Here is a 15,398-nt window from a genome sequence, read left to right on the forward strand (position 1 = left end):
CAGCAGCCTATGGAGCTGGCAGTGGAGTCGGACAGTGAGGAGGCTGGGGAGGACAATGGGTCAGTCCTGGAGTCAGGGGAAGGCCCGGAAGAGGCAGAGATGATGTGTGGGAGCGATGTGCGGATTCCAGAGCCTCCAGAGGTGGACAGCAGAGAGGCAGACAAATAGGAGGAGCCTGTTCCTAGTGCATGTATGTGAAGAGCTGCCAGAAGGCAAGAGCAGCTAAAGAAAAAAGGATGACTTGGGAATAAGGCTAGGAGATGAGGCTTAAAAGAGCAGCAACGGCTCTCGGGTTCTTTGTAGGAAAGCAATGTTGCAAAATTGTTTCTTGTCGGCATCTCCTGTTTCTTAAGTTTGTGGGGTTCTTGCCAAGAAAAGCCTTTGCCAGGGTGCCAGAGGACAAAGGTTTGTGATAAAGCCGAAGGACTTTTTCTGAAGGACTTTGTTTTGGACTTAATTTGGACTAAGCTGAGAATGAAGTAATTCTCAGCTGTTCTAATAACATATGTTTGTTTAGGACTGATTGTGTCTGGTAATAACCACTTGGGCCTGGGTCACAACACCGGGCTGCAGGCCACAAGTTTGACACCCCTGATCTAAAATATTAGATGAAAATTTGTACTTTTAAATCCACACACAAAACTGTTGTCATAGTTTTACTGAACTCACTGAAGCAATATTCACTGTTTTAGCTGAAAGATGCATGAGAATCTTTAATTGTAGTATAGGTAGTCCTTGATTTATGACAACTGAACTTTAAATTTTTGTTGCTAAGCAAAACAATTGTTAAATTGTGCCCTGTTTTTGGCCTCCGCGTGCCCTGTTTTCGGCCCCCACGCCTCCCATTTTTGGCCTCCCCGTATCCCGTTTTCAGACTGTTCCAGGCGGTGGGGATTGCCACTGTCCATTGCTACAGAACGGCGGCGCCAGCAATCCCCACCACCTGGAACAGGCTGAAAATGGGGGCTGTGGAGGCCGAAAACAGGACATATGGAGGCGGTGATAGGTGGCAGCGGGGAAGGGTGGCAGTGGTGGTGATGGGCGGCGGCAATCCCCACAGCCTGGAACAGCTGATTGGCGGTATTCCGGAAGGCTGAGCCAATCGCCAATCAGCTGCTTGTGCTAAACCAGGCTGTGCTGAAGCTGACAAAGCTGTTTGCTGTTTGCTGCAAGGAGGCAAATTGCTGGGAGGCAGAGGCAGATTTTTTTTTCTTGTTTTCCTCCCCAAAAGTTAGGTGTTTCTTATGGTCCAGAGCGTTTTATAGTGCAAAAAATATGGTACATTTCCTCTTTCCAAAAATCAATGGAAATTGATTTAATGTTGCTGATCCAAACATTGTCTCCAAGGTACTTTGGCTCAGTTTGACTTCAAACCTTTGGAATCTACCCTGCATGAACTGCCCACTCTAGGTCTTGCCACATTTCAATTAGGTTAAATTTAGGGATTCGACTTGGCCATTTGAAAACATGAAATTTCTTATGTTTCAGCCATTCTATTGTAGATTATTTTATGTAATTAGGACTGCTGTTGTACTGTATGACCCACGTTCATTTGGACTCATGGACGTGTATGCTGACAATCACCTGTAAAATTTGCTGCTATAAGCCAACATCCATTGTTAAAGTATTGCTTGTGAGCCACGTGGCTCCTGAGGTTGCAAGATGATGATATTTCCATCACTATGTCTCATGGTTGGGATGTTCTTTTTGTGACAGTCCAACACTTTGTTTTCTCCAAACATAATGTCTCTCATTAATGTCGGAAAATTTCACTAATTATCTGTTAATAGGACATTAAACCAGTGGCCTGCTGGATCATTAAGGTGATCTGAGATGAGCAACAACATGCTTTCTGGGGATCAGTGGTTTTTTTTAAAATGGTAGATTTGTGAACACTGTCAACAGACATTGCAAGAGTGGCCTGAAGATCCTTTGCCATTATGTTAGGATTCCTTACAATCCCCAGGATTACAATGCACCTTGATCTTGAGCTGGTTTTTTTTGGGGCAACTGCTCTAAAGAATAATAACAAATGTGTTGCATTTTATTTATTTGTATATTATTCCTGGAGAGCAAAATCTTTGGCACTAATGTTGTAGCCCTTACAAGATTCATGAGTATTGACAGTTCTTTTCTTACTGTCCAAAAATATACTTCTGATGATAGTAACAAACCCAAGTGTGTTCTTTGAAGGGAAAGGTCCTTCAACTCATACCTGATCATCATGATTGGAACATCTGACTCAGCTAAACTCTATTAAGAGATCTGACTTTCCTGGACTTTCCATACTTTCCCCAAAAATAATGAATATTGGTTGAAGGTTTCCAATAAAAATATGGCACAGTACAGTATTCCGGTTGTTTTTTAAATCCAATTCTTTTTATCTATTACCAGGACTTAAATGAAGCTCTTACTTCACTGGAGGTCATAACAGTGTAGGATTATAGGTAATTCTAAAGGATTTCTATATTTAGGATAAATATAAACCACAATAGTAGTTTAAAATTTACTCAAAGGCCAGATGAAACTATAACGAAAGATACAAACTGTTCATGACCTATATTAAGAGCTACCATCATTCAGAAGTAAAGAGTATGAACCAGCAGATTTCCCAGTTCAAATCCTATTTTAATAATGAACTCACCAACAGGTCTTAGATTTGTCAAAGGAAAGGCCATAGTTCCATAACTACAAGAGTAGTTATTGAGTTGCTTCAGTCTCTGGCAACTCAATACAGAAGCACCTTAGAAAGCCTGAGAAGGATTAGCATGGTGTCTCAGATTATTTAACCTTAAAGAACTACGCAGAGGACAAGCATAAGCACCAGTCTTTACTGCTCATACTTCCTAGAAGTCTGCTCACCAGTGTGACTGCGTTTGTGCACCATCAGTACATTTGGGCCAATGCACACCATTCCACAGATATCACATTTCAGTTTGCCATTGGGTAGCCGTATGCCGCCAGGGGAATGCGGTTCCTGTCCTGACCCATCACAGTAACCAAGGGGCTCAGAGAGGGAATCCTCTACAATCACGCTGTCCTCTTTTTCAATGAGCCGGTCATCATGGGACAGCAGCCGGCTAGATTCTTCATCACTGTACATTTCCACCTTGATAGAATTTGCTGTGGAGGTAAAAAAAAGAACCCAAACATTTTTTTAAAGTATAGTATTAAATACTTGCAGATAGTAAGCATTTAAAAAACACCCTAAGGGATCTAGATGATGAAACCTTTGATACAGAGCAAAAATTAAAAATTACTAAAGGAACTTTGGCATTTAAGATTGGATTAAAAAACAATTTTAATATAATGCAAAGTATGGAGAAATAATGCTTTTTTCCCTTTTTCTCATAATATTAGAACTATTCAATTATGAAATTCAAGACCATGACTCTAAGAAAGGTTAAATTGCACTATTTACAACTAAATTAGGATTTGATATAAGAAAGGAGGAACAGTAGTTTCCTCATAGGTGGAGATCCTCTCTATACATAATGCTACATGTATCTAATGAAGGAGATATATATAGAAAATCTGATGCCATAATAAAATTATTTATTTTTGGTGCCACAACAGTCCTTGCTGCTTAGGCTATTAAGAGTATTACAGAAAGTCCTTGTTTAGTAACCACAATTGGGACCATCAAATTGGTCACTAAACAAAGCAATTGCTAAGTAAAACCATGACTGTGCTTATGATCTTATTCATCAAATGAAGTCCAAGGAATGCTTTCAAGTGATAAAACATATTATATATTTTATATTATAATATAATTTATATTATATATTTAAAAGCAGGAAAACCAAATAAGTTATCAGACATTCTCTCTTAATAAAGGATTCCGGAATTTGTTGCATATTTGATTAACTGTTAAATTAATGAGAAGCATTTCATAGGTATCATCTACATACAACTATTCTTTGTCTTTCATGAATTAAAGAAAGTGGACATGCCAGAATGGTCTCAGAACAGAAAAAGAAAGCTTTAGGCATAAAGTCTATAAGCTAAGAAACATACAATAGTCCTCAGAGATCCTTAAAGTTCTACACAATTTTTCCTACCAGCCAAATAGCAATGTGGACAGGATCACTGGTAACCAGGGAGGGGAGAGCTCCATTCTGAGACACTGAAGATATATACTTTTCTAAGGGGGACAGATTGAAGGAATCTGGTATATCAGGTGGAACTTTGCACCTTAGGAATCAAAGGGCACTTTGGCTGGGGACTGAATCACAGTACAGCTTCCCAAAATGCAGTATGAAAAATTAGGATTTCCAGTCTCTACTTTATGATATATGTTTCATTTCACAGTTATTCCTTTGTAAATATGAAATCTAATATTCACATCTTCTCCTGATCTGTGCATTCTCTTCCACACAGCATTCTGCGGCAGTGGAAGATAGCAAAAACAAGGACCAGACTAGATGCAGTGGGGAAGCTTGTTTAGGACTGTAAAAAGCCTTAAATTGTTAGATCAATGGTCCATATAGTTCAGAGCTGCCAATGCTGAGATGCAGTAGCTCAACAGGGTTTCAGAAAAGAACCTCTCCTCTACCTGTGTGAAAATGCAATCGGATATGTCTGACCTGTTCATTTAAAACTGAAGCTGAAGCTTCTATAACCAAAAAAAAAAAAAAAAAAAGGAAGCTGTATAAACCACTCCTTACTGCCTTGCTGTGGCTCAAAGTCTTTTGAATAAGGTCTTGTATGAGGCTGAAAACAACTGCCTGGAACAATGGCACTTAGCACAATAAGAAGATAGAGATTTAGTTATTTTTCTATTCAGATAGGAAATAATTTACTTCATTCAGACATGTGAGCATGCTGCTGCTGCAGCTATGTCTAGTCTGATTCCAAAGATAGCATTTTTATTCTTATATGTTACTGGAAAACCCACAGGCAGTATGAAATAGCCTCTAAAATAAAGGTGGCTATTATCATCTAATTATGATGTATTTTTCTAAAAGCTACTTGATTTGTGGCATTCCACAGAGCATTATAACAATTAGGAATGTAGATCACTGCCAGCACATCTTCCCCCCCAGCTCCTGTTGTAGCTTATCATGTGAATTGAGAAAGAAAAGGCACAAGTGTATTGATGGGCATACACAGGTAGTACTTATAGACAATATTTTGACATTAATTAAAAGGCTGTACATGGGAACTAGGCCTTTATGTCCAATAAACCTGAGTCTCTACATTTTTCACTCCTTTAAAATACTTCTAAAAGAATTGGACAAATATAGATTCTTTTATGTGGCATGATGAGAAGGAGTAAAAAGTGACTCAGATCATGGCTAGTTAGTTTCCTGGAGGGCAATACCTACAATAAACTGACCCCATTGATCATGTTGATCGGGGATTATGGAAGTTGCAGTTCAGCACATTTGAAGGAAGCTGGAGGAGAATCAATTCTTTTAGTGCTATACAGACCAATTTTGTGCTGAGGAAAAACTGGGAATCAATAAGATTTAATATAATGGGATTTAATGGCTTTCCAAAGTGACAACCTTCTATCTTTACAGAGACAGACCAATGGTGAACACATCCGCATCTAGTATTAATAGCAATAGGAAACTCAACATTTATTGCTCCCCTGTTTGTATAAGGACATACTCAATAGCAGAGTTGCCTAAGAAATCTCTTTATAAATATAGCTTATAACTGGGTGGTACATAACTAAAATGTTGAACAGGGCTTGGGTATTTCCGTAGGATAAAATAGGAGTGTGCTAGTATGCCATCCATTTCGGCTACTGAGGAGTTTTTCTTGGTTCTAGAAAATAAGATTGTTGGGAGACTTTGTTCTCTCACTCCCTCCTACTCTCCTTCTCTCTTCCTGCCCCCACAGATATATGTGTGTGTGTGTATAATGGTGCAGTTTAAATGCTTTGTAAGTCAAGGTTCAGCTTTTGCTTGCAGCAATGAGCCAATATAGATCATATCAGCATAGGATCTCAAGCTCTAAAAGCTGCATCTTCATCGACAGAAAAATAACAGGGTGTTTGTGTGTGTCATAGGAAATCATTTAAACAAGTTTTCCATATTGCAAAAAAAAAAAAAAAAAAGTTGGAAGCTGGTACTTGTATCAGAATAGGAACAGGAGTGGGAAATAATGGAAAAAAGGCTTCATTTATCAAAAACAGCACCCTGAAGATCCAACACAAGTTGACATTGCTGTGCACAATTATGAAGTACAAGGTTGCTCACTGGGGCAAAAACTGCTCAGATACATTACTGCTGGCTGAATCTGGATGTTTTTCCAGTCTCCTTGGATGCTTTTTTCCCCTCCTGAATAACTTAGCTATAGTTCTTCAATCCTCCTTACAGAAGAATAGTACTATTTGGTCAAGCTGGCAAAATAGGCTATGCAATACTTCTGCTCCACTGGGACATGGGTTTGTTGGCTTATCCAGCAATGAATCAAGACAAATTAGACGCAACACCACCAGCCAGCTTCTCCCTGAGAAAGGGAAGGTATCTTTGGGGGCTTTGGCAAAACATAGGCAGAATTCCATTTATGTTTCACTGCACAAGTAATGGAATGACTAGCTAAAACTACTAGCCTTCAAGGGCCTGAATGCATTACAAGAAATTCTGAACTGGGTCTAAATTGCTGGAAATCAGTTTTGTTGCAGTACTTCCGATTTAGTACTGGAAACTACAAATTCCTCAGCTTCAAATTAAAAATGATAAAAATACCTAACATAGAGAGAATAATAGAAACAAACTAATTTAAGATTAATAATTTTCTATAAATTTAATGTACATTCTGTCTAAGAGAAGCATCCATAGGCATGTACAACCAAAGATTGGCTATTTTCACAAATGTCAGGTGCTATTTTAGCAGGAAAATATGTTTGCTAGAGGTATAAAGGCTAAATCCAATGTATACTATATAAATTTAACTCTCGAAATCCAACTTTACCTCCTACCTTTAGGATTGCTGGTGATTGACCATAAGAACAAAAATTGTGGAATGATTCCATTTTTCAGACCAATATGTCATAAAACTATTTTTTCTGCAGAAAAATCCAGAGAGACCCACTCTGTTATTCCTCCAGTATTTTTTTTTTCTTAATGCAAAATAAATGCCAGGCATATTTTTAAATTGATGGCTATTAACTAGCCCTATTCAGATAACTTTAAAGGGAAAACAATTATTGCCTTAGATACACAAAAGTCTCTGCTCTGACCATAATCAGGTGACACATTTCAAGAATACCCTACTGGAAAATTGTGTACTCACCACTAAGGGACCTGCTTGGGGAGGAGTGTTGGCTGTTTGGTGTGCTCACTGTGGGCCCCACAATTGTGGAGGTAAACTCCTTTTCCAAAGAGGAATCTCCACTACCTTTAGCAAGGAAAAAGAAGAAAGGAGCAGAGGTAAATATGGGAAATTTGTTGCAAGGATATCTCAAGAAATAAATATATTTCCTCCATGACCAAGATAGAGGGAAAAAATGGCTTTCCTTAGGTAACTGAAGAGGATATAGCCTTTGCAATCTGCAACAGAAAAATTACCTACTGTTGCACCTAGTGAATAACAGGAAGCAAAATCCAAGCTTATCAGAATCAAAACAACACATACTGTACAATTTAATTAGGATGATTAGAGGATCATCACTCATTGCTGATCTGCAACTAATCAATGTTTAGGAGATACCAGGTATTGGTAAAGTGACATAAATTATATGAAAACTATAATGCTCATGTTTATTAGACTGAGAATTCACAAACATGTTCGGAATCCTGGCAGCTGTTGAATGTGCATTGTCAAAATAATATGGTTCTTCTAGAGTATCTGAATCCTTGTAATCTATATATGCAGCAGCAGTTGGGATTCCTTTAAAAATCTATATATTATACCAATGATTAGACATAGAGCCTTCAGTTTCGATATAAACTTTCAAATAAATGAGACTTTGTGCATCATACAATTATATATTACTAGTCCTCAGTATGTTGAAAACATTAGACAATTTGGCTTTTTAGAGAACCTAATCTATGATGCCAGGTTAGTTTATCTCAAATCTCTTTATTTTTTAAGTGTGTGGATTTATTTCTTCTCATTCTCATAAAGAGCTGTGGTGGTGTGGTGGTTAGAACGCAGTACTGCAGGCTACTTCTGCTGCCTGCTGGCTGCCTGCAATTTAGCAGTTCGAATCTCACCAGGCTCAAGGTTGACTCAGCCTTACATCCTTCCATGGTGGGTAAAATGAGGACCCAGATTGTTGGGGGCAATATGCTGGCTCTGTAAACCACTTAGAAAGGGCTGTAAAGCACTATGCAGCAGTATATAAATCTAAGTTCTATTGCTATTACTGTTCTCATGTCAATATTCTGCTCATTTGGAAATCTGGAAAAATGACATTGTACATGTATCAACAGTCAAAAACTGTGCATCATAATGAATTAGAATTAGATTTCATTTCTTTATTAGACTAATTCTGACTTGCTGTCATTTTTCTTGTTTAACTGAATACCATGAAAAGAAAAATTCTCAGTAGAGATACTTTATTTACTTAATAAACTTTTAGTTTCTTCAGTTATACATCTTCATTGTATTATTTAAAAGTGCTTGTATTTAAAAAGAAAAAAACTTACAATAAACACGCCCTCTTAATACTTGCCTAGCTGTGCCTGCTTGTAATTAACTGCCAGTATAATATCATTTCGTATTTGTCACAAAATTTTTATATAGATCATGTATTTCTTGCTCACACATACTCATGAGACTGTATACAGTTATGCTCTAATTGTTTTAGGTATCCTCTTCCTATAAGCCTACTTCTGAGCTTTGATATTTTAAAAAGCCCAATGCAAGTAGTCCTCAACTTTTTTTTTTTTTTGGTTAGGCTAGGCAGTTGTTAAAGAGTCACTCCCATTTTACGACCTTTTTGTCATGGTTAAATAATAATAATAACAGAGTTGGAAGGGACCTTGGAGGTCTTCTAGTCAACCCCCTACCCAGGCAGGAAACCTTACACCACTTCAGACAAATGGTTATCCAACATCTTCTTAATAATTTCCAGTGTTGGAGCATTCACAACTTCTGCAGGCAAGTTGTTCCACTCATTAATTGTTCTGACTGCCAGGAAATTTCTCCTGACAATCAGAACAACTGACAGGAAATGAATAACTGAATAATCATATGGTCATTAAATGAATTTGGCTTCCTCTACTGACTTTGCTTGTTAGAAACTGGTTGGGAAGATTGCAAATGGTGATCAAGATGACCCCGGGATGCTGCAATTGTTGTAAATACATGCTGGTTGCAAGGTGCCCAAAATCTGATCACATGACTGTTAAGATGCTGCAGTGATTGTAAGTGTGAGGACAAGTCATAAGACAATTTTCAGTGCCGTTGTAACTTTGAATGGTCACTAAATGAATGGTTGTAAGTCAAGGATTACCTGTATATCATTTTTTTAAAACCTCCATTTTTATTCAAAAGTTATCCTAATTACTACTTAAAATGCCTTAAATATATTTATTCTTCCTTTGCACTCACATTTTGCAGCAGGTGGGTGCTTATCTGTCTCAATATGTATTTATAAATGCTTACAAACCATGAGACTTTTTCTTTCTCAGTTTTTGTGAGATGGTATACAACTGTTACCAATTTAGGTCTCTATAACATTTCAGTTTAGGAATGATCTTTAGGATACTTAGACATGCATTATTAATTGCCTCTGCAAATTTCAGGCATTATACAGTACAGCTGTATAATATACAGCTATAGCTGTACTTCTCAATCAAACTAGTTAAGAGATTTTGAAGAACAGAGATTCATAGAAAATCTTATTGATCCCAGAACAAAGGAGACACGTTAAAATTACTCTTTATCCAACCTGCTCCAATATTCATTTATAAGCCAGGCCAAATTTGGCCAAGCTTCCAGCACTCATGAAATTTCAGAGCTTATCAGTCTCTTGCAGCACTAAGTTTTAGCTGCCAAAATTCCCTAATCTAAAAGATTTGGCATCACTCAGCAAGAGTGTTCTAGATATTTTAGAAACCAGTACCATATACTATGTCACCTTGAACTTTCAAAGCATTTTGCAAGGTAAAAATTATTCCTGACCTTATTTTCCTTTAACTAAATGTGATTAAGAATGTATAAAGGGCGACCTTTCTGAGAAGCCAATAATGTATTGGAAGAGGAATGGGGTGACACCGGTTGATAATATTAAATTCAAATGACTAAAATGCAATACGATGCTTAAATTGTCTCATATAAAGCAAAGTTGCAGAAATTAGACATGCCTAATTTAAAGGCAATTTGAAAAAGGGACACAATTTAAAATGCTGTGACTTAGACATTGTTGTGGTTTGTTTAAACCACAGTTTCCAGACTATGTCTTAATGCAATTCTAATCTAGGCAGCAATTTTATATTTTATTATTATTAAATCCAGTTTACTAACAGTTGGGATCAAGCTATGCTTTAAGTTACAATAATCAGGAAACTGACATCTAGGAAAAACTAGAGACAGTGCATCAGAATTGATAAGCAAGGAAGGAGAAATCAAGATGATTACAACAGAAAAATGCTTCTTGCATAAGATGTGGGAAAGCAAAGCAGACAGTGTTTAGACAAAGCTATAAATGTAGACAGTGGTGTAAAAATGTACACTTCATTCTTATTAAAATGTCTAAACTGTGTCCTAATTAGATTCCAAACTGCAGATTAGGCATCAAATAAATGTTCTTCTAACTCAAAAAACTATATTGGAAGAACTAATATACTAGCATAACTACACTAGCATAACTCTTTTGACTTCTAATGTTGTGTGCACTGTAATGTTTATTGATGGTGAAATATTTAGTCTGCCTGAAATGCTCTAGCTAGGATCATACCTCACATTAAGCCAAAATGTACTTTACCAGCATGCTAGTATGAACTCTGGTGTTGTTTATTATTTTCCCTCTTGTATTTAGCTATCTCTTGAAACTGGATTTTGCTTCTGGTTGGGGTGCTGAAGGCAGCACACACAGTCCCCTCTTCCCATTTTTTCTACAACTACCATATGAGGGAGGTTAGGTTGAGACAGACCCAAAGTCACCCAGTGTACATTATTTTGTATAGTATGTGAACTCAGTTAGTAGTTAAGCAAGAGACAGACTACTGCAACTGCAAATCTTCATAAAAGGGCCTAGATTAAACTTTTTTTAAATTCATAGTAGTGAGAGACAATATTCCTTCATTACCAGTAGGCACCTTAATACCAAATGTATCACTTATCTTTTAATAATATGCTTTCTTTAAGCCTTACATTTATGTTGGTGGCTTCTAAACATACTACTGAGGATGATAATACAATGTGTATAAATAGATAACAATGTGGACAATCTCCCTGCTGGTGCTTGCTAAGCATCTGGGACAGCAGAATCCATCAAGATAACCCAGAAATTGCATTCCTCAACAACTTTTGCACATTCCAGTACCCCTTAAGTGTGCCCATTTCCTGGAAACTATTGAATATTTTGAACACCCGCTCAAATCTGGAGAGAGTGGTGAAATCTTTAAACAGAGAAACAGGCAATTACTTCTGCATTTGTATTCTTAACACTCACATTATTTAACATGTTCCAGGATTTTCTGGACACATATAATATCAGTTAGGTGAACCCAGGATTCATATTAATACAACTAAGTATTTATGAATTTTTTAACATTTTGTCTCTCCTTCTCCCTAGAATTCAGATTTTCGTACTCAGATGATCATCTGTCAATCATTGTCTAAGCACCTTGATTCCTCAAAGGATTAAACAGATGTGAGTGACATTTCCACCTATGTGTATGCCCAGAAACAGTGGCATATTCCTAATAATGTTTTGAATTAGAAGTTAGTAATAATATTATGCAAAACAGACAGCATAAACTATCCAGAATATGAACTAAGAATTGGTCTCCCTAATACCATCAAGTTACTTGAACCGAGATATTTTCTGCATCATGCCATAACATTCACTGTGAATTATAGTCCGAACTCTCCATAGGATTCAGGGAGGGGAGGGAAAGGGAGGAGAGAAAAATGGGAATCTTTAACTGAGGCTTAGCAGTTCCTTTGATAAACAGAAACTGGCCATATCTTGCTCTTTTTGTTGTTCCTTGTTCATCCATATCCAAAAGCCCGCAGATGCATTTCCAAGCTGTCACTGTTCTCGTTGCACAGACATCAGGAATTCTACAGATCAATTTCTCTCTGTTTAAAGTGATTGGCTTCCTCCACTGTTTTGCATGGCATCAAAAACACCCTCTACCAACACTCCCCATGGCGCCAAGTGTAAATAAAAACAGAAGCAGCATGGAGTTATTCCAGACAGACACCCTCCCCGTTTAACTTACATTATTCTAGCTTGCTGAAGATACCCTGGAGTGTTATCACAGCCAACTCCTTGGAAACAGCAGTGGAATACAGGCTGTGAGTGTGTGTGGCTGCATCTCGGCAGTAGGGTGAACTCAGCCACTCACCTTCCAGGAAGAAGAGATTCCTGGAAGTGAGAGAAACGGCCGTCATTTTACAGTCAAGCAGCACTGTGAAAGCAGGAATCTATACGGCTGCAATCTCTGTCCCCTTGGGCTGAGACTAAGGTTCCTTCCCGCCACGCTTTATGTCTTGTCTCCTAAATCAGCTTCTGGGTAGCATTCCTTAGGGATTTTTAAAAAAAATCTTGACCAGACTAACTGAGGGTAACCACACAACCAAAACCAAAATCAGTTATCTGCTTGCCATCATGTCATGAATGCAGTATAGGAAAGATTGTGTCACTTTTAAAAGCTAGGAGTTTTTAGCACACTATATGTGCTATATGAAATAAGGTCTCTCAGTGTTTCACTCAAAGAAAAATCTATTGGTAGTTCTTCAGACCTAATCCAGTGAGGCTTAAATACATCCCTGTGTTTTGGTCTCATTATCATGACAAAGCAGTAGCCAAACTAGCAGTATATGATGAGAATGAGCCAATAAATACATACATAGAACATTCCCTGTTATAAACTGCAAGGGGAAATATCAAATAGGTGGAGTAAAAAAAAAATAAAGAAAATGCATTATTCTATTCTTTTGGTCAGAAATATACCTATAGAGATAAGTTACTCTTCCACCTTTAAAAAAATCTTGAAAGCAGTCCTAAATTTACTGGATGCGTCTTAAGAAAAATCCATTATTCTACTGAAATCTATACAAAAAAGATGTGTTTCCTTTTTGCTACCTCTACTGAGAATTTATCAATTTTCTGGAAATAAAATTTTTGGTTTTTTTAAAAAATTGGAAATATATATTACATTTTATCCCCATCTTTTTAAAAAGACTAATTCCCCCCCAAAAAAGGATGACATGTGAGTGTTATGCAAATGTAATCAGTTTACATATTAAAAATAATTTAAAAGAAATGTTTTAATTTTTTCAGTTATGTAAAAATGCAACAGCCATCATTTTCTTTGAAGGAATTCATTCTCCTTGTGTAAGAGAGAAGAGACATTTAACTCTTGTGAGATAACTGCTACCCTTATTTTTATCTATGTTTTATTAGGAATAACATTAAAGATCTTTTGCCCAATTAATCAGGGACACTTTTTAAAATGGATCAAAACGAGCAGTTAATAGTACCTGATTTTAATCAATTTAAAATTCACCTTTAATTATTTCAGAACAAGCCTTTACTTCCTAAATTCTCATTATCACTAGTGAAGAGAATTTGAAACAGAAAAAATAATCCTCTAACTTTTCTAGACCCCTGGTCTAGAACTGGCTGAATTTTCCATCCTTTCTAGCCTTCATTGTTCTCATTGGAAGCTTAGAAGACCCCTGGAGCAGGTTTGGTGATGGCTCTCCTGAAAAGCTACATGGGAAAGAAGGAAGTGAAATTCTTATGATACAAGTGGAAGTCTGCTCTAATATTTAATACAGGATTTATTAATAGGGGATTTAAATGTTCTTTGAATAGAAGGGGAAGATAAACCAGAAATTTTTGTCCTGGAAATATTTTTTTTCAATGAGTCACCCACAATATTTGTCATGGCAAGAATGTGAAAGAGGAGGGTTATACAATTTGCAATTTATAAACTTTTAAAGAAAATGGAAGGCCCAGAAAAGAGGTAAACAGATAGGAGAAAAAATATGCTGCTTCCAATGCTAAGAACCAGGATGATGTTGCAAATTTTAGTGGTGACAGGACAGATGAATTTGAATGATCTCTAAAATATTCCTAGCATTTGTAAAAGTATTGTATTGCTTTTAAAATACAGAAAAAGAAAAAAAAGGAAAAAACACAAAAATACATACATTATAAAAATAATAAGTGCTTAAAATAACTGAAAAAATATGACAAAAAATAAACAATTGAAATATGGTATATGTTGATACAACAGCAAATAGTTTCAATTCTATAATTATCTAACACAAACATTATGCAAATACATTATGCTGCCATCAAATCTTGATCTTGTTTTTAGGGGAGGCAGATACTTATTTTATATACCTTTCCATAGCAGTGGGAGGTTTTTTTTTAAAACTCCTTTTGAGATAGTATCAAACAATTTTTCTTGCAAGTGGAAATACCTGGTTGAAAGTCTGTTCCATATTTTGCAAAAGTGCAGTTGAAAGGCCACAAAAATTTACATTTCTTGGAATGGGAAAGATCCCTCAAACAATTTCCTCCTTTGTATTTTCCCCCTCATGTACTATAGCTTTTTTTACTGATCTACATGACAGAGTAGTGTAACAAAAATAATACAGGAAGAACACAATGGAAAAGGGCCCCCAAATAATTTGTAACATACTGGACTGCACATGTGTAATTGAGTTTAACCAAATTATAAGTCAAATAGGCAGACATCAGTTCTTTACTAATTCATTAATATCAGCGCGTGTATAAGCTTTTAGCCACAGCAAACAGTAGTTCTTAAAGTGTTCAATATTATCTTAACACATTTGTTTACTAATTCCTATCTAGCAAACAAGCATTTATGACATTAAACCAGTTGGATTTAAAATATTTTCAGCTTCTTACAACAGTCAATGAGTAAAAACCTGGTTAGCCTACAGCCTTTTAAAACTTTGTCCCCATGATCTATCTCCAGCAGATCTATCAAAATATATTTTGCTGGAGAATATTATAAATCTAGCCTGCAGCAACTTAGATGGTTAGTCCATATTTTCAAATGGGTATTTCCAAATGCTGAGTACAGACAGTTGCCAGGTTAAGAATGCCCGACCCTAGGTATGAACAGGGCTGCCTGTTACAAAATGGCGGATGGCTGACCTATTACAGTGCCTAAAATGGCAGATTGCCGACTAGCAACATAATCTAAATCAAAATGGCAAACTGTGTTTTCCTGCCATGAACCAATGAACTGCTGAAGCTGCGCAATGCTTCCACGAGAGTCATA

At 36.8% G+C, this 15,398-nt stretch overlaps 1 protein-coding gene across 6 annotated transcripts in view; it reads right to left on the bottom strand.

Annotated features, from left to right (window-relative positions):
• The window catches only part of IKZF4 (IKAROS family zinc finger 4), a 71,341-nt gene that overhangs the window by 15,747 nt on the left and 40,196 nt on the right, over positions 1–15,398 (bottom strand). For 3 of the 6 annotated variants that reach the window (XM_058169285.1, XM_058169286.1, XM_058169287.1), the window contains 3 exons: positions 12,354–12,499; positions 7,249–7,353; positions 2,863–3,123 (listed from right to left, as the gene is read on the bottom strand). In XM_058169285.1, the coding sequence (XP_058025268.1) occupies positions 2,863–3,103 (241 nt within the window). In that variant the 5' untranslated portion in view covers positions 3,104–3,123; positions 7,249–7,353; positions 12,354–12,499. The remainder of the gene's footprint in view (positions 1–2,862; positions 3,124–7,248; positions 7,354–12,353; positions 12,500–15,398) is intronic. The other 3 variants (XM_058169284.1, XM_058169282.1, XM_058169283.1) reach the window with 2 other exon arrangements.

This window comes from Ahaetulla prasina, chromosome 2 (genome assembly GCF_028640845.1).
Source record: "Ahaetulla prasina isolate Xishuangbanna chromosome 2, ASM2864084v1, whole genome shotgun sequence".
NCBI classification, from domain to species: domain Eukaryota; kingdom Metazoa; phylum Chordata; class Lepidosauria; order Squamata; family Colubridae; genus Ahaetulla; species Ahaetulla prasina.